Source organism: Alligator sinensis, unplaced genomic scaffold (genome assembly GCF_000455745.1).
Source record: "Alligator sinensis unplaced genomic scaffold, ASM45574v1 scaffold13_1, whole genome shotgun sequence".
Taxonomy (NCBI): domain Eukaryota; kingdom Metazoa; phylum Chordata; order Crocodylia; family Alligatoridae; genus Alligator; species Alligator sinensis.
The window spans coordinates 3,192,000-3,211,513 of NW_005841909.1; the positions used below are offsets into that span (position 1 = coordinate 3,192,000).

General features: G+C 44.9%; 1 protein-coding gene across 2 annotated transcripts in view; it reads left to right on the plus strand.

The window, feature by feature from the left end:
* Positions 1-19,514, plus strand: part of MTHFD1 (methylenetetrahydrofolate dehydrogenase, cyclohydrolase and formyltetrahydrofolate synthetase 1) — a 72,814-nt gene that overhangs the window by 7,323 nt on the left and 45,977 nt on the right. Inside the window, exons 1-8 of one of the 2 annotated variants that reach the window (XM_025197928.1) lie at positions 6,874-6,920; positions 9,678-9,762; positions 14,644-14,703; positions 15,631-15,684; positions 16,038-16,174; positions 16,380-16,480; positions 16,867-17,003; positions 18,945-19,056. In XM_025197928.1, coding sequence (XP_025053713.1) covers positions 6,889-6,920; positions 9,678-9,762; positions 14,644-14,703; positions 15,631-15,684; positions 16,038-16,174; positions 16,380-16,480; positions 16,867-17,003; positions 18,945-19,056 — 718 coding nt within the window. In that variant the 5' untranslated portion in view covers positions 6,874-6,888. Of the gene's footprint in view, positions 1-6,873; positions 6,921-9,677; positions 9,763-14,643; positions 14,704-15,630; positions 15,685-16,037; positions 16,175-16,379; positions 16,481-16,866; positions 17,004-18,944; positions 19,057-19,514 lie in introns of those variants that run through there. The other variant, XM_006018691.3, reaches the window with a different exon arrangement.

A 19,514-nucleotide genomic window follows, 5' to 3' on the forward strand; every position in this document is an offset into this window, starting at 1 on the left:
AGCCAATTCGCCACCCACTGGACTGTGTAGTCATCCAAGTCACAGCCTCCTAACTTGTTCACCAGTATGGGGTGGGATACCGTATCGAAGGCCTTCCTGAAGTCTAAGTCTACGACATCCACCCCTCCTCCTGTGTCCAAGCGTTTCGTAACCTGGTCATAAAAAGAGACTAGATTAGTCAGGCACGATCTGCCTGCCACGAACCTGTGCTGGTTTCCCCTCAGCATAATTTGTCCTGCCGGGCTCTCGCAAATGTGAGCCTTGATATGTGGCACCACAGATGTGTCTGTGGTGCCACATACCGCACGTTCAATTGTTCATCCTGCAAGGGAGCAGCATGGAGGAGTTTTTTTGACATGTTGCTCCCAGGTCAAAAAAACCTGCAGGGGAAAAAAAGCAGTGGCGCACCGGTGGCAGCATGTGCCACCCAAAGCCAAAGCCTGGACCTCGCTCCACTGCCAGCCAGGCTCTGTATGGCAGGAACAATTTAGCTGCAGCCTTCAGAGGCCCCCCAGGTAGGTCTTGCTTCACCAATCTTATTTCCTTTTATGACCAGGTGACCTATCACCTGGACAAGGGGAAGAGATTGATGATGTATATCTTGACTTTAAAAAAGCCTTCGATCTGGTATCCCACGACCACCTCTACTAAAACTGGCCAACTGCGGCCTCGGCTTCACCACAATCCACTGGCTGGGGAATTGGCTCCGTGATCGGACCCAGAGGGTGGTGGTTGACGGAAATCAATTGTTGTGGTGAGCTGTGACCAGTGGGGTCCCTGAAGGCTCTGTCCTTGGGCCTATACTATTCAACATCTTCATTAATGATGTGGACATTGGTATCAGAAGCAGACTGGCCAAGTTTGCCGACTACACCAAACTTTGGGGTAAAGTGTCCACACTTGAGGACAGGAGGGCGATCCAGGCTGACCTTGACAGGCTCAGGAAATGGGCAGATGAGAACCTGATGGTGTTTAACACTGAAAAATGCAAGGTTCGCCACCTTGGAAAGAAAAACCCACAGTATGCTTATAAGCTCGGCAGTGCTACACTGACTAGCACTATGGACAAAAGGGACTTGGGGGGTCACGATTGACCACAAGATGAACATGAGCCATCTACATGGTGCTGCAGCTAGTAAAGCGAGCAAAACGCTGGCTTGCATCCATAGATGCTTCTAAAGCAAATCCCAGGACGTCGTTCTCCCGTTGTACTCAGCTTTGGTGAGGCCGCAGCTGGAGTACTGCATCCAGTTTTGGGCTCCACAAGTCAAAAAGGATGTGGAGAAGCTTGAGAGAGCGCAGAGGAGAGCCACATGCATGATCAGAGGGCAGGAAAACAGACCTTATGATGAGAGGCTGAGAGCTATGGGACTCTTCAGCCTGGAAAAGCTCAGGCTCACGGGTGATCTGGTGGCCACCTATAAGTTTATCGGGGTGCTCATCAGGATCTGAGGGAACATCTGTTCACCAGAGCGACCCAAGGGATGACAAGATTGACCGGTCACAAACTCCTCCATGCCTGTTTCAGGCAGGACATAAGGAAGAACTTCTTTACTGTCCAAGCCCCCAAGGTCTGGAATAGCCTGCTGCTGGAGGTGGTTCAGGCACCTACTTTGAATGCCTTCAAGAGACATTTGGATGTTTATCTTGCTGGGATCCTATGACCCCTGCTGACGTCCTGCCCCTTGGGCAGGGGGCTGGACTTGATGATCTTCTGAGGTCCCTTCCAGCCCAAATGCCTATGAAATCTAAGGCTGCTGGGGCCAGCCCAGTAGTGGCCCCAGCCTCCCCTACCCCATCTGGGGCAACTTGCTGCCAGCGCACTCATGGCACATGTGTTCCCTGGCTTCAACTAGCAGGGGTCCAAGGTCTACCACCGCTAGTTGTCCCTGGGGAACCAAACATCCACACATGTCTGGACACAGCCAGTGGGTGCAGGTGATGGCGATAAAATTACTGGCTACTAGTTTGCACTTGTGATCCCACCCTTGTTGGCAACAGTGAGGTAACTTCTGAGAAGGTCTGTTGTAACTCCCTTCTTTTGTAATCAGTGCTTTTAAAAATGAGTTGTTGGGTTTTTTTTATATTTTTCCCTTTCTAATTGCATTTTTAAAACAAAGGGCCTGCTGAAGGAGTGTAGCTTCCAACCCCTTGGTTGGGGTGTAGAAGTCTTCCAAAGATTTGTTTGTTTTTTCAGACTACTTCATATGCTTCCTTCCAAAGAGCTGGTTAATTTGTAGAGGTAAAATCATTTCTGCTTCCTGGGTTGGGACAGATTAAATCATTCAGAGCCCAACAAGCAAGGCAGAAAGTCTTAATGAACGCTGTTTCCAGGCTGCTTGCTAGCATAATGGTGGTAATATCAAACTATTTGCCCTAGCATCAAATCATCAAGTGCAGACTCCCCTTTTGCAGGCAGAAAAGTCCTTTATTATAGCAGTTCCCTGAGTGAAAAAAGATATACCTGCAAAAAGATTTTTTTCTTCTAATATAATTGCCGTGACCCAGTAGGTGGCCTCATTTATTGGCAAAACTTTTAAGTGTGCCCCAGCCTTGAGACTGTTCAAAACTAAGCAGCAATTAGGGCTTTTAAAAGTAATCAGCCTACCCCTTGGGACAAGAATGATGAAATAATGACATGCCCAGGATCAGACAGTGAATGGTAGAGCTGGGAACAGATAAGGTGTATGTCCCTTTGTTCCATGTGTCTTCCCTTAGCAGAGTGTCCCCCTCCCTCTTTCTGAGAACTGACTAGATCAAGGCCACTGGCCGGATGGCTGGCAGCACCATGGCATGTCCCTGGAAAGTGCCAAACTGACAAGGTCTGTTTGGGGTTGCATGTCTGTGTTCCTAAATGAAAGCTGTCTTTAAGTAGGCTTGTATTGTGCCTCATTTTAGGATTATAGAGAAGTCAGCCTGGACCGGACCTCCAGAAGTCTAGTCCAGCCCCCTGCCTGAGGCAGGATCCTCCCTATCCAAACTATCCTACACAGATCCCTAATCCCTTGCTTTACCACAGAATTTCCAACCCCCGCCCAGGCTATGATGAACTATTTGCAGACTGCACGTCCTCGGTAGGCTGCTGTTTGGATTGCCCTGCCCTGGAACCTAGGCAGATGTACCTTTTAATCCTTTACGGGTAGGATGTGGCTGCTCTGGCGTGGGCATCATCTGTTCAGATGTAAATTCCAGCCGCACAATCCTGTGGCAATACGTGGGGGCTTAATCCCCAAACCTGGACCCTGATTCAATCAGTATTAGAGTTGCATTAGTTTTGCTAGGCTTGTATAGCTACAGAGTGAAGGAGATGTAACATTCGCTTCCTAACAGCTTATGTTGGTATCCTTTGAAATTGCTACAGTTATTAGTCCTCTGGATACTTTAGGATAGGCAGTGTGGGGTCATCATACTTTTGTGATCCTTTGCTGTTTTCTAAGATTCAGGATTTTTCGAATCTTCACAAGATCTTTCAATCTTCTTTATGATCTCAGAAGTAGTGATACCCTCATTTTATACCAGGGGAACTTGGACAGGGCGCAAAGAAGGAACACCCGTTACAGTATGAGAAACAGCCACAGCTCACACCACTATAAAGCTGCTTGAGACTGTACTGTGGCAAAATAATATACAGTTCAGCCTGGTTATAACCAGCGGCTATGAGAGCAGTTCATTAAAAGAGGATGTTTGCTGTAGTAGGGTTTACCAATTTGCTGCATTATGATGATAAAAACATGAGCTCCTGTGGTTGGGATTGTTAAAAGTGGGAGTTCATTATCGACAGGGTTTGTTATAGTGAGGTTGTACTGTACTTCATCCTCCCCAAATAGCACTCCCTGCAAAAGCCAGCACATCGTGAAGGTTAACAGTCAAAGGTTATGGCTGCATGAACCATTTAACTCAGTGGCAGGTAAAGTGATCCCAATTTAAAAAATAAAGACAGCAAGTCCTATGTGATCTCTAAGCTTCCAGCTGCAGTGAGTGTCTCAGGCTGGACTCCTGCCTTTCAGTGTCTAGTCATTTCAGATGAGTTTGTTTGGACCGAGGTGCCCTCCTGCCATTTATTCGGGTTTGTGTTTCAGGGCTTGCTTCTGCAAAGGTCTAAGCCTATTTCAGACCAGTGTCAGGTAAGTAGGAGGTTAGATAAGCATCTAGCTGGGGTCATCTGACCCCAGCTCTCTTTCCTGCCTATGCAGGGGGTCGGACTCGATGATCTATTGAGGTCCCTTCCGACCCTAGCATCTATGAATCTATGAAAGTACCCAACAAACTCCCTTCCGACACGCTCCTCCCTGTTTCGTGTTGACCAGCCTCTGTCAGTTGGAGCTCTCCTGTTCTGGCACGTGGAAGAGGCCTCCTGGCTGATCAAGCCTCTATTCTATCAGGATTTTAGGGGTCCGAAATCAGCACCTGACACTCCGCAGCACATCAGCTCCTCGCAGCAACTGCCTGTCTGTGTGCTCTTACCTGTGATAAATGCAAGCCAGCCAGCCTGTTTGGATGTGGGCCAAGTCCCTTCTGCTATTTGCAAACTTATTTAAGATAGCTTTGTTTAGGAGAATTTTAGGATAATGTGTTATCACCTTCAATTTCTAAGTTTATAATAACATTTGGCAGAGCAGAATCAGGTAATGATCAGTCACCCCATTCTGCTCTTATAGTCTTCACTGGATCCAGAGCTGTATCTCTTCATATATGGTCTGCCTTGGCTACATGCTAGACTTTTATAGGGGGTTGTGCACTGTTCCAGTTAATCCCCTCTATCTGCATGCACACATGGATGTACACACACACACACTCTCCATCTTGCAACAGAGAATTTTGATTCAAATCAAGATGCTTTTTTGTTATATGAATTATCCAGTCATTTCCTGGCCTTTGTTTTTGGACCTAATTCCTACAGACAGTGTGACAGTTTCTTATTCCAGGAATATCCATTTCTATACCGAGTGATGTTCTCTCCTTTATCTTTCTCTTGCAGCCGTGCATGCCACCTATTAGGGTTAAGGGTACAAGATCATGCAAACACAAGAACTAGCTGCATCCCTCACCATGCACACCAAAGCATTATGGGACTCTTGTTCAGCTTAGTATAATGACCCTTTTTAAAACCACTATAAGCACTTACATATTTTGTCCATTGTCCATACAAGTATTCATATAACTTGTTTTAGCTCATATTACCTTTATCCAACGGGCTCTGTTTCTTTGAGGGGCAAGTTGCCTCTATTTACTGAGAGGTACAAGAGCTCAGAAAAAAGCTCCTATGAGGTACTGACTCGCTGTAAATTCTCCCCCTAGCCACCATATAGCCATCCCCTTTAAACTTTGGATCTGTGTTCTTAGAATAGTGGTTTGCAACCTTTTTTGACTCAAGGCACCTTTCAGAAAATGCCAGCTCTCTGCTTTCACTTTTTTGATTATAGAAAAAATAATAGAGCAGTTCTGTTGGAAAAAATAATAGAGCAGTTCTGTTGCAAAGAACTCCAAAAGACCACAGCAGGTCAGAATGTTTTTGGCACTATGGATTCATACGGGAAATCTCCCATATGGGAAGCTTGAGAGAGTGCAGAGGAAGAGCCACGCGCATGATGAAGTCAGGAAAACAGACCTTAGGATGAGAGGCTGCAAGCCATGGGACTCTTCAGCCTGGAAAAGCGCAGGCTCAGGGGTGATCTCGTGGCCACCTATAAGTTTATCAGGGGTGTTCACCAGGATCTGGGGGAACGTCTGTTCACCAAAGCGCCGCCAAGGGATGACAAGGTCGAATGGTCACCAACTCCTCCATGACCATTTCAGGCTGGACATAAGAAAGAACTTCTTTACTGTCCAAGCCCCCAAGGTCTGGAATAGCCTGCCACGGGAGCTGGTTCAAGCACCTACATTGAACACCGTCAAGAGACATTTAGATGTTTATCTTGCTGGGATCCTATGACCCCTGCTGACTTCCTGCTCCTGGGGCAGGGGGCTGGACTTGATGATCTTCCAAGGTCCCTTCCAGCCCTGGTGTCTATGAAATCTATGAAATCTCTGATTGTAATAACTGATTTTTAGCTTGTGAATTGTGTAGGACTAATACATGCCCATGTCAGGTAGGGAGTTGCAGCATAGCACCCTTAAAAGAATCTCATGGCAACCGAAGGTGTCGTGGCAGCCTGGCTGAGAATCACTGGCTTAGAGACACGTGCTTTCATGTCTCAGGATGGACCCCTTGACCCTTTCTATGCAATATGGCAGGGAGCTTGTGGAATAATACTTGGAGTAGTTCATACATGTCAAATGGTAAAACTCCTGCATGAATACGTGGTATCAAGAGAATTGCAGGGCATCTGGGCTCTTTTTACTTATTTCAAATAAGTGACAGTCTTTAGGGAGATTACATTGTTTTTGTGGTAGAGCTCACAAAATACTGCTTTCAGAAGGAGCGCTGGGTAGAGTAAATAAGGACCTGACTTCCAACAATTGTTTTAAAATGTGTTAACATATATTGAAGTCTTGAACTTGCAGCGAGGAAGGGTCTTTTACACTTAATTTGTACTATCATTTTCCATTTTATAAAGGCACTTCAGTGTGTGTGTGTGTCTGTGTGTGTGCGTGTGGCTTTTCTCCCGGATAAAACAGTGCAGAAGGCAAGGCAAGGTGGCATCTTGGAGATTAATTGGTTCAGAGGGGCATGAGCTTGTATAGTCGACAGCCTGCTTTGTCAGATGCTAAACCAGAGCAGTTTCCTCTTAGTGAACACTAGATGGCTGCCTAACAAATGACTTGCAAGATTTTGGTTTGAGAAACGGTAGGAACTGCCATCTCCGCTTAGTTTTCTAATGTTCATTTTCTTATGTAGCTGGAGGGAGAAAACTGAACTAATCTCTATTTAAGAGAAATGAAAGAAGTATGAGATGGTGTAAGCCATGGCTGCTGGCAAGGTAGGAATGGGAGCTATTCTTGTGTGCATCCTGATCGCTCAGTTAATTGACAGGAAACATGCTGTAAATACGCACCCTGACTTGCCTTGTAGTAACTTGTTTGTGTTCATATCCTTAGACCTTGATCGTGAGAGTACTTAAGCTCGTGCTTATCTTTATTGGTGCGCATAGTTATTTTGAGGGTCTGTTCCATGTGGGTAAAGTTAGTCATGCCTAGGTGTTTTTACTGGGTCGCTAATTTGCCATGTCTCATGTCTCTTTGTGGCTTCCAGAGCATTTTCTAATATGCTGGCACTGATCACATGTTCCTCTTGTAACAAAAGTAAGTAGCATAGCGTGGCCTTCAACAAGTAGCTGCTTTGTAAAATTAGGAAGAGGTTGCAATACTAATCCTTGGCTCATATTTAATGTGTGCATGTGTAGGTCTTAAGATCCTATACAGCAGACGCACGCATTGTTCTCCCAGGTGGGGAAACTTGAGATACAGGAAGTGAAAGTGACTCGCCCAGGAGCTGTTAGAGGAATTGAATCCAGGTCTCCCAACCCCATTAAGAACTAGTGCCGTAGGGGACTGTCTGGAAGGGAGGGGAAAGTGGGGAGGAGGAGCAGCACAGAGCTGGATCCATTGTGTTTACAACTTCATGGCATTCCTCAGGCAAGAGAAATCCCAGCCACGTTGGATCGACTTCCCCTTTCTGCTGTGACTGGTACAGCAATGGTGGAGCAATGGTCCTGAATGTGTGCTAAGGGATCCACGTCTGTGGGATTCAGGAGGGCTCCTCTTAGTCACAGCTTATCCCTTACTGGCAATTTTATTTATTGCCTTGTCCCTATGTCTTGAGAGCTTCACAGCATTAACAGACTGAGGCTTTTAATACCCCTGTTGCGTAGGGAAGAACAGCTCTCATCTGCCCAGTGCTGTAGGTTTAAGACAGGTGAATGCAATAGGGCTATCTGTGTTCAGCTCTAAAATGTTTGGAGCCTGCACAGATTCCCCTGCCTGCCTCCCCCACCATGGAAAAAGTTTGGTATGAAGTAGCTATAGGGTGGGGTGGCAACACGCTGCATTTATTAGGTGTATTACTTGTAATTGAAACTGTTAAATCCTTTGCCCAGTATTTGGATGAAGGATTTGAAGCCCTGAACCACTTTCTTGGCAATTATGAGTAACTAAGGTATCTGTTCTGTCATCAGTATCTAATAATTAGCTCTGCCTACACTCATGGGTAACACAAGGTGCATCCACACATGCGTTTTACTGCAGCGTAGACTAATTAGTTCCGCAGTAAAGCATCACCATCTACATGTGCACTGGCGTTAGGGCACAGTAAACTAATTAACTCTGCCATAAGATAGTACCGTCAGGACAGTACTGTCTTACGGTAGAGTAATTTACTGTGCTGAAATGCATGTGTAGATGCTGACTGGGACCATAAATTGTGCCTGGTCAGCCCAGCCAGCTGGGGGCCTGCTCCAGCCTGACTCAAATTGCTGCTGTCCCAGGTACACATGTAGATGCTGCACCCAGAAGCAGTTTATTCCAGCTCGAACTGCTCTGGAGTTTATTGCTTTGCATTAATTGCGCATGTAGATGCACCCACAGGGAAGCTAGCATTTAGGTTAGCCTAACTCTATGGACTACAGCCACCCCAAAATTCCCCATAGCCCACCCTTGCAGTGCCACTGCCGCCTGCCCCGAGTGCAGCCCTGGCCTAGTCCCCTGCTGGGAAGAGGCCGGCGCAGCCCGCCCTTGCCCCCCACAGGGGTGCACACATGGTGGGGAGCCCCTCTCCCCCGCAGTCCCCAGATGAGCTGCCTGCAGCTCTGCCCTGTGCCATGCCCCGGCTGGGCAGCATCTGCCTCAGCCCCACTTCCTCCCTCACCGTGGGGGCTTTGATATGTCCCCCCCATACCCCTTCCCTCCCCCCTGCCCCTTCACATACTTACCAGCCAGACACTGCTCTCCATGCTGCTGGGCTTTATTCCTGGGCGCGTGCATGTTGCGGCCGCACTCATGCACATAATATTTTATTTATCAGTGACATTATCAGCTACACTGGCCAAAAAAAGCTGATTGCCAATAATGTCAATTTTCCTTTTATCAGTGCCGATACTATATGGACCAATATATCAGTGCACCTCTATTGCTTACCTCTGACATGGGGTGGGCACTGGAGTGGAGGATTGTCTAGGCAGGGACAAGCCTAAGCCTAGCTTATCTGCTTACATCCTCACACCTCATTTATCTCCTCACACCTTATGGCATCTTTCAAAGGATCTGATGTCACCCCAGGGTACCCTGGCATCCTGGTTGAGAATCACTGGTCTAGGCTAAACCTAGTGTTCAGGTGAATCCTGCAGTAAAGATATACTCTTAGAGACCCCATGTTTCTCACTTACTTTAGATTGTCTTTGATCATTTTCTCTAATGAAGCTAGTTGGCAAAATGTAGGTAAGTATGGCTTAGTAATTTACCTAGTAATGCAGAAAAGCGTGTTTGCTTTTCCTTGTGTGCCATGTGATAGTCATGAGGGGGAATGGATTTAGAAGATCTTGGGTGGAGTTTTCAAAATGCCCAAGTGACTGGGGTGTACCAGTCCTACTGGGAGTCATTGGACTTGTATACCTAAGTCATCTGTGTCTTTTGAAAATACCATTTCAGACTTTGTCCACTTGTATATTTTGTAACTCTTGACTTGGGCTCTTTCATGAAAATGGTCTGTTGATTAACTTCTGCTTTTTTTTTCTGCTGTCCAGAGAAGTAAGAGACAGATTGAAGAACCAAGTGGCTGTAATGAAGAAGAAATTCCCAGATTTCAAACCAGGCCTTGCAATTTTGCAGGTATTTACTTTGTTTGAGAAACTAGCCTAGAATCTTCCTTCCCTTTGGCATTAATTGTAAGACCTTTGGAACACTTTGTGCCTTCACCAAAACTGCCCTGCAAAATGGCAGTTTTAAAAACAAATGAAACTAAATAAAATGTACTGAAGTCAGTGTGGGATTTCAACACGGCTATGTGATATTTGTCAATCTTTTGGCACTCAAGGAAAGTCTTTTTCTCCTCCAACTTTTCTCATCCCATTCAGTAGGATAGATTTCTTATTAATAATCCCCTTTTCTAAGCACAGAAGCCCTTTAAAGCACAGACTACTGCACAATCCCTATATTAGCTATTATAGATGAACCATATGACCCTCAGCATATATATCAGTTCCCTTAATTCTCACAGACATGGAACATTGCATCAGAAATCAACTTGGTAGCGTGTGATTTATGTGGGTGATCTGTTGGGTGGTTGAGAATGTGAAAGAGAACTGAACGCAGAAAATGCTTAGGTGCAGCAAAAGGAACAAAGCTCTACTGATTGCAGACTATTTTTAAGATAGCTTTCATCCAAACACAAGAACCACCCTCTAGCACAAATGAGGATGTTTGAATTGGTGTTTGCAAAATTGGGTCTGTTTTCTAGGATGCGGTATTTTCTCTCTGCAGCTCTGAGAATAGAAGCTGTCAGGTCAGAAGCCTTTCTCAGTCTCAGGTCTACTAGCTGTAACAAGGGGCTGTCATGTCACTTTGTAGACACAAAGAATTGGTAGGTTTTACAGAAATGGCCTCTGTCTGTCCTTTTTACCACTGAGCTTCTGAATGGCTGTCTCTTGCTGTTTGCCTTGTAATTCTATTGGGCAGCTGCAGAATGCTCTCTTCTTATTCCAAGGACAAAGCAGGGATCTAATATGTGTTTATCCTTGAAGAAATACAGTCCCCTCTTTACAGGTCTTGAATTAGCCTCAAGGGTCTCCTCTCTACAGAAGCCTCATGCTCAGACTGTTAGAAAGAAGGGAAAGCTTTTTATTTAAAAAAGCTTGAGAGCAAAGTTTCAATGCTTGTCAAGGAGGCATAGCTGGTCACCCTAGGAATGGAAGTCATCTGTCTTTTGAACAACTCCATCCCCAAAACGATTAGTTCAATCTTCCACCTCCCCGCCCTGTGCGCTTTGATCTGGATTGCTACAGAATAATTCATGCTCCATGGCCCAGTCAGTCTTTGGCCAAGTTAGATATGTCTTCAATTGCCTCCTGAGCCAGAAAGGGTGTACTGCTGAAAAATAAACCCTGTCTACTCGCACCTGCTTTGCCCAGGCCCAGCCATGCAAATCTATGGAATGGATGCCTCATTACTACCTAGGCACTGGGTTCAGGCTCTCTGACTGCCAGGCTGCATGCTTGGGGCCACAACAAGATGTCTCCTGAAAAAGCTTTTGGACCCAGGCATACATGGATCAGGTGCAGACTTAATAATTGGTCATATGCCCAGTCTTGCTCAGGAGGTGGTGTAGACCTGTAACAGTTCAGGGACAGAAACACCTTACTGAGTTGCATAGCTCCACCTACCCACCTTCCATGCAGTGGGATGAAGCAATGCTACCCCTGCAAGCTTTAAGGCTTCATGAGTTAATCTTGGACTTTGCACTGAAGTTTGAACATTCTTTTTCCATGCCAAAAACAGGCCTTTAACATGTCACTACTTTTTCCAGATCTGTCTCCACACTTTCTTCCATTCTTGCCCCTACACATAGAAAAGCCCTTCATGAGCTGGCCTGCAGACTGCTTTGCCCAGTCAGTTCTGTCTGAAAACCAGCTTCTGCTGTACTTCTTGTACTACTTGTCAGGGAACTAATAATGGCTGGAGAGGGATAGCTTATACACAGAGACCAAGAAAAATCAGTCATGTGCCAGTCAGCACATTTCCTCTTACTGCTTGCTGCTGCCTTAGATTGCAAGCCCTTCAGAGTAGACACTGTATCTTTGTAGTGTCCATTATAGAGCTCCGACATATTTGGGCTGCTAATACAGTTAGTGTGAATTGCTTATCGCAGCATTTGGGGAGGGGGAACCAGAGTTAACCAGCTCTACAGTCACTGGGGAGCAGTGTCTCTGATGCTCCACATAGTACTTGCTGGGGTCTTGCCAGGAATCCTCACTGCTCTTTTCATACAGGAATCCTTCTTTGTCACGTTAGACAGGAGAATTCAAAATACCTTCTGAAATCTGCTGGTGTTGTAACAACTGGATAAGGCCAAGAATTGTAAGCTTTTGTCTTGCTTCCACTTTCTCTTACAGCAGTTTATGCTCCACTTGCTGCTTTGCAGCACAGGTTGTGTTGGAAAACAATGTAACTAGAAATATTCAAAGGCAAGAGTGTCGGTTAGGTGCCTTGCTGACACTTGGGCCTTTTGAAAAGCTCCTTCATAAATAATGACTCCTCTGTGCATATAATTAGGTTTCTTCTATATCAAATATTCCCAGCTTGCCTCAAAGCCTCAGTCAAAGGACTGGTTGCTATTCATGTGCAATGGGATAAATTCAGACCTGAAGATATTACTGAACTTACACACTTCATCCTCACACACAACTGAAGTTTCAATAACCAACACTTCCTCTAGACCATGGGCAAAGCTGCGGGCACCAAAATGGCCCAACAATATGCCAACCTTTTTACGGCCCACCTGGAAGAAGTATTCCTCAAGTACTGCACCATCAAACCCATGCTGTACCTAAGATATATAGATGACATCTTCATCACTAGAACTGAAAACCTGCAGTCTCTGATTTCCATCACAAATTAAATAATTATTACCTCTCCATCAGACTATCTTTTGAATACTCCAGCACCAACATTTCTTTTTTAGACAGTCTGATCAATATCCAGAATGGTAAAATACAAATCACCATATAAAAGAAACCCATGGACCAACATACATACAAACCCACAGACTACACAGAACTAGCAATCACCCTAAACACACCAGGAAAGCTGTAATATACAGCTAAGCCCTCTGATACCACCAAATTTGCACTGAGGAGAATACCTATAATCATCACCTCGCAAATCTCAAAAGGGCTTTCACCCAACAAGGACACTTTTCCAGAGATATAGATCGTACTTTTGAAAGAGCCACCTTGCTCTCGCAATTGATGCAGTGCAAAAAGAAAATCCCCATGAATCTCACACCATTAGTTATGACATAACATCCCTCCCTGAAACCTATATGGAAAATCCTTAAACAATTGCAACCCATACTAGAAGAAGACCCAATTTTTAAAGAGTCTTTCCAAAACCACTTATCCTAGCCTTTAAACAAGCACTGAACCTCATCACCAGAAGCAAACTTCCTGTGGTCCAAAGCACACCAAATGGATCTAGACCATGCCAGGATGAAAAATGTAAAACCTACCAACACATCTCCGCCACACCCAGAATAGCCACACTCCACAACAGAACCATCTCCATTCCTGGTTCGTACACCTGCACCTCCAAATGTGTAATACGTCTCATCCAGTGCACTAAACGCCCTGATGGAAAATACATAGGAGAAACCAAACAACAACTGCAAACCAGAATGAACGCACACCAAAAATCTATCAAAGACAAAAACACCCAACTACCTGTGGGTGCACACTTCTCACAAGACACCCAGTCTCTCAGTTCTAATCCACAAAGGGAATTTACAAAACACCTTTCACAAACAAGCCTACAAACTTCATTTCATATATCTACTGGTTACAAAAAGTCATGGACTATATATAGACATTGGATTTGTGGCATATTATAATCTGCCTAACATTTGGTAACCCCAGGTATCCTGTCTGCATTTTACCAGCTACATTCTAATACCCGGTCAACATTCCCCCTTATCCCCTGTACCTGTCTCGCACCTGTCTGATCCTCACTGACACGATTTGCATTGTCACAGACATGCGTTATGCATATTGGCTTCTATTCCACCCAGGAAAACACTAAAAACCAACAGACTCTCCCTGTGCCTGAAGAAGGGCATTTGTGCCTGAAAGCTTGCAAAGAACAATATTTCCAACTATTTAGTTGGTCTAATAAAAGATATCACATCTACCCAAAGAACCTTGTCTGCCTAGACCAACACAGCTACAACCAACAACCCTAGGATTAGGTCTAATATGGATTACACCCTCAACCTCTGCCATTAACAGGGAAGTCCAGATTCCTGAGCTATTCTTGCCAACACTAGAAGCTAGGTCAAGGATATTTAGATGCATTAGTGGGTTTTGCATACCAGTAGCCATGCAAGGGATTTCCTTATCTAGGGTGACATCATCAGTTGGGTAATGACTGTAAGTTTCATGCTGTGCGTGGCATGAGCAGGTGAGCATGTCACCATAAGGCGAAAGGGGCAGGGCTTTTCTATGCATCGTTTTTTCTGCATTAACAGCCATATATGTGTTTTTTATCCCACAAAAAGTGAAAACTCAGTTGCTCTAATTTTATGCCTCTTTTATTGACCACTAACCTACTGCAGTTTGGCTCTCATTTACTATGAGAGCATGCCTATAAGAGCAGCTTCCAAAGGGTGGCTGAAGCACTGCATCTACTCTTATTTGTCTGTCCCTGTGCCTTGTTCTACGCTGAACTGGGGAAGAAGCTAAGAATCTGAGTTTAGGTCAGTTGTGACAGGTTGTGGTCATCATGAGTCTTCTTCCCTACCTGCTCCTATTTTGGTAGAAATCTGACACCTGTACCGCTCTCTACTTTCTATAAGATGCACCTTCACTGCTGGGAGATGGTTAGGTCATGCTGTCCCTGTACAAGGCCTTTAGGTGACTGACCATTCCTTCGTTCGAGTTCAAGTTTGATCCCCTCTTGCCCTACTCCCCAGTGTGACTTGTCTCCTTCTTTTTCCCCCTATAGGTTGGGAATCGGGATGATTCGAATCTCTACATCAGTATGAAACTGAAGGCTGCTGCTGAGGTAATTCTAAGACGACCAGCGTGTTTTCTTCTTGGGTATTTTGCTGCCCGCTCAGCACAGCAGATACTTGAATATAAAGAAAACAGTAACCAAATAGCTCTGTTTGGCCCCGTTTGTGCTGGTGAACTTAGTACTGGTCTGGCTCCTGTGATACACCACTATAACCCCATCATGCAGGTGTGCCACACTGTGAACTGGTGTGGCTTACTCCAGTGATGTCAGTGCAATCATGTTGGTGCAGCGATTCCAATGTACACAGGCTCTTAGTTTCTCTGGGTCCACGCAGCCTTCTGGTTCCCTCCCTCTTCCCCAGCTAACTCCTGTACATCTGTTTTCCCTTTTAGAAGAACTTGCCTTGTTTTGGCTCATCACTCTGCAGCCTCTGAAATGCCTTATTGCCCACTGCCACGTAGCCCCTGCTGCCCAGGGCAATGGCTGGTATTGCGTTTCTCTCCAGTAGCATTTCTGAGCAGCATGTTCTCTATCAGTTCTCCTATCTCAGCTTCTGTCAGGAGAAGAGGTTGCCCCTATTTACTGACTTATGGAATGGAATAAGAAAGCAGCTAAAGAATCTTTACTGGGAAGGTACTAATCGGATCTCCTCTCTAGCTTGTATTCATTGGAGTAGCAGTCTGTCTGCTAGATCTGGTGCAAGCACGTACTCTGGACTCAAATGGCGTTCGGATACTTATCTTGTGGGGGTCATTTGACCCCAGCAGACTTCCTGCCTATGGCGGGGGGGCTGGACTCAATGATTTTGTGAGGTCCCTTCCAGCCCTTAACGTCTATGAATCTATGAACCTAGAGCACGTGCTCATTTCTATTGAAAAGGATGGGCTGGAATGAGAGAGTGAACAAGCCATTTTTTATATGTTCCTCTCCATGTCCTTTAAAACCAAAATAACTTTTGAATATTTTCATTTGCAGATTGGAATCGATGCCAATCATATTAAGCTGCCAAACACAGCAACAGAAGCTGAGGTAAGTGACTTAGTCAGTTAGTTAAGAAGCCCTTCATTCTGGAGTTTAAAACAGTTGTTTGCATGTGTCATTGTCCTATGTTTTTATAAGATAAAAACACCTATGCCTAAGGACAGACACAAGCAAAAAGAACTGGAATCCCTATATATTATAAAAGACTTTAAGAGTTTAGTCTGGATGTTCCTGAAAAGACAAAATATTTGACTAATTTTTATTTTTGTTGGGGAGAATTCAACATATTGTGTGTCCTAAAGTCTATCCAGGCACAAAAAGCAACACTCAAGTTGTAACCCCACATTTATTTAAATGTGTTGTTTCAATGTTTTTGTCCTGCCCCTGCATTACGTGTGTAGGTGCTCAAGTGTATCACTGCTTTGAATGAAAACCCTGCTGTTCATGGATTTATAGTACAGCTACCTCTGGATTCTAATAAACCAATCAATACAGAGAAAATCACTAATGCCGTTGCACCTGAAAAGGATGTGGATGGGTAAGTTGATTTCACAGTTGGGATATAATTTGTTTTCTAAGTGGATTGAATCGATAGCTTCTTTTTTACTTCTTTTTAGAGAAAAAACTTTATTAGTATTTTGGCAGCCATACAACCATTTCCCCCATTAATGTAGCTTTAAAATCTTTGTCCTGGAGCATGCTTTGTCTTGTCTTTTTTTTTTTTTTTAATTCAAACGCTTCAGGTTAAGTAGCATCAATGCTGGGAAACTCTCCAGAGGAGACCTTGGGGACTGCTTCATTCCTTGTACGCCTAAAGGGTGCATGGAGCTTATCAGGCAGACTGGTAAGGAATTAACCTATCTTTTGAGGACTAATGGCTCTTCTTGGTTCTCATTATTCAGGAGCGCACTGTGTGTCAGTCCCCTGATGAGGAGGAAAAATTATGTTCAGCAGACCATACATTACAGCCTCTTTTAAAAGCTTTAATGTTCATTGAGGTGCCACCAACTTCTCGCCATTCCAGATAGGAAAGAAGGCCTATTAAAATGTATCCTTAGCTCTCAGCTGCTTGCTCTTCAAAGCCCCAGCATATACAGTTTTTGTTTTCTAGAGCTAACTGTGGCTTCCTAAAAATGGCTCAATAACAACTCGTATATGAATTACTTTTCCCTGGAACGTCTCTGATTTTGTGGGGGCATTTTAACCTACAAACTGGATTTTCTGTTGCAGGTGTCCAAATAGCAGGTAAAAGAGCAGTGGTGATTGGCCGTAGTAAAATTGTTGGTGCACCAATGCATGACCTGCTGCTTTGGAACCATGCCACTGTAACCACTTGCCACTCAAAGACTTCAGCACTGGCCGAGGAGGTAAGCATATACCTTGTTCTTTCAGGGAGTGGTGTGTCTTTGCTTGAAAGCCCACTTGTCGAAAGTGGAGACTACTTCAGAGGCCTCTTTTGGAAGTTAATCAGAACTTCTAAAGTTGTTCATGAAGAGGAACTGAAGCTGTTTTTCTTTTCAGCAGTATGAGTTTAAAAAATAGGTTATTGCTTAACTGCCACCTACTCAGATTTTTTTGAGAAAATGGAAGTATTTCAGCAATCAAAGCTGCTAAATCTCTACAGGCAGATAACCAGGATGGAGAAGGAGTAGATGCATGTGAATGTAACAGAGTTGCAAAACCAGGAGAACTCCATGCTGCTGTAATGTAGAAGCTGGGAGTCCACATGGCATTTAGAATGTAACACTAACTATCTTGTCCAGCTGTCCTTAAGCTTGATAACAGTTTACTTGCAAAGGGAAACGATTCTTTCCTGTGAATTACAAATAAATTAAAAAAGAAAGAAAAATCACTAATTAAATTCTTCCTGTGCAGAATTAGATGGAGCAAAGCTAACACTAAAAATAACTGCTACAATGGATTGCAACTTTAAAAATGGAGTTGTAACTTGACCTGCCTGATTTCTCAATGCTAGCCAAACTAGCATTAGTGTTGATTTATGTTGGCATTTCTATGGAACTCTGTGTCACGGCCTCATGGTTAAAAGAATTATGAAAAGAACAAAACTCATGAGCAGAAATTATTTAACCCACACGGCTATGTTGCTAAAGTGCAGCTAGCAGGCAAGGAGACTCTGGGAGAGGAAAGCTTATGGTAAAATGCAAGTGTCAAACCTTGTGTAATGCATAGGGCTCTGGATAGAGTCCAAAACTTGGCTTTTCCTCCTAGCTCTGCCATGGACCTGATGCGTGAATTGGGACAAGTTGCATTCCCGCTCTGACTGAATGTACATTAGCTTTGCTGCAGAGCTAGTCCAATAGAGCCCCTGGTGGATACTCAGCTAATATCAGAAAAGAAGCTCCTTTTGTCAGTACACTTGAGCCACCTCCTGGAACAGTATAAGCTAGTGGGAGCCAACCTTTTTGGCAGGCATGCCATAAATTAGTCCCACACCCTCCATGAGTGCCACTCCAATCCCTTTCCCCTGTCCAATCTGCTGCTCTGCTTTCTGTTTTCTGCCTTGTGCTTCCTCTCCAAGCAACTACTCTGCTTTCTGCTTCCTTCTCTGTGCTCCCTGCCCAGTGTGCAGGTCTGTCTGCTGCCCTCTCTGCCACTGTGCTGCTTACCTGTTCCATGATCTGCTGTGTGCCTCCTACAGAAGCTGTCAGTGTTGCTTATGGCATATGTATTGCAGATTGACCACTCCTGGCATAAACCTTAATACAGTGCTGGCAAAAGGACACTTGCCAGTGTATGTTGTATTGGCACTAGTGGGCTTTCTTGGTATAGTTAGGTTGATTAGAGGTGTGACTCCTCCACTTTCATACACAACATAGCTCTACTGACTTTAGTACAGACCTGATTTCTTTTTCCTTCTCTTCCCTTTCTGTCTTCTGATGGTAAACTCCCCAAGGAAGGGGCTCCGTCACCATACGCATTTGGGCAGAGCTTCTAGGAACTCTTGTAGTGCTTGTAATAGCAATTGATTCAATTGTGACAGCCTGCAGTAATGAAGAGCAATGAATATAAAGAAACACAAGCCTCAGGAGGCTGGAGAGTGACCTTCCTATGGCCCCAATTCAACTTAATGCCTCTGAATTCATAATCCCGATGCTTTCGGTCCGAAGCTGTCCTAGAAAAAACCATGCCCAAGCCAAGGGTTGAAGGGTTAAGGGACTTCCATTTTGTGTTGCTGGGTCTGTTCCTTTAATGGACCATTTTGAAAATGCAAATGAATGGAAGCAAAGAAACAAATAAAACAACTTTTTATTTGCATCTGCTGTACTGACACAGAGCTATTCTTCTAGGTCAGTAAAGCTGATATCCTAGTGGTGGCAGCTGGCAAAGCTGAAATGGTAAAAGGTGAATGGATCAAACCCGGTGCTGTTGTAATAGACTGTGGAATCAACCATATACCAGGTAAGTATATGGAGGTTTGGTTTGGTTTGGTTTGGTTTGTACATACAGGGCACATCTAGATGAGCGCACATGTGCCTCTTGCCCCATCTCAAACCCCTTTGAGATGGGGCAAGAGGTATGTGCGGGAACGAAAAAATGTTCCCCGCACTGCAAACTTGCAGCACGGGGAGAAAATTAGACCCCTAGATATCCAGGGATCTAAAAAAAACAGTTAAAAAAAGTGGGACAGGGCACAGTCCCGGACCGTACCCAGAGGCAACTGGAGGCTGGATCCTCCACAGAGACGCTCTGGCTGCCAGAACGTCTCTGCGGCTGGCCCCTCGCCCTGGTGCTGAAGCACATGGCCTGCCCGTGTAGGACAGGCAGCTGCTTTAGCACCAAGGCTCCAGTGCTGGTAAGTAAGGGGTCGGGGGGCTGGAGGAAGGGGGAGGGGACCATGGGGGGTGATGGACCCCCGC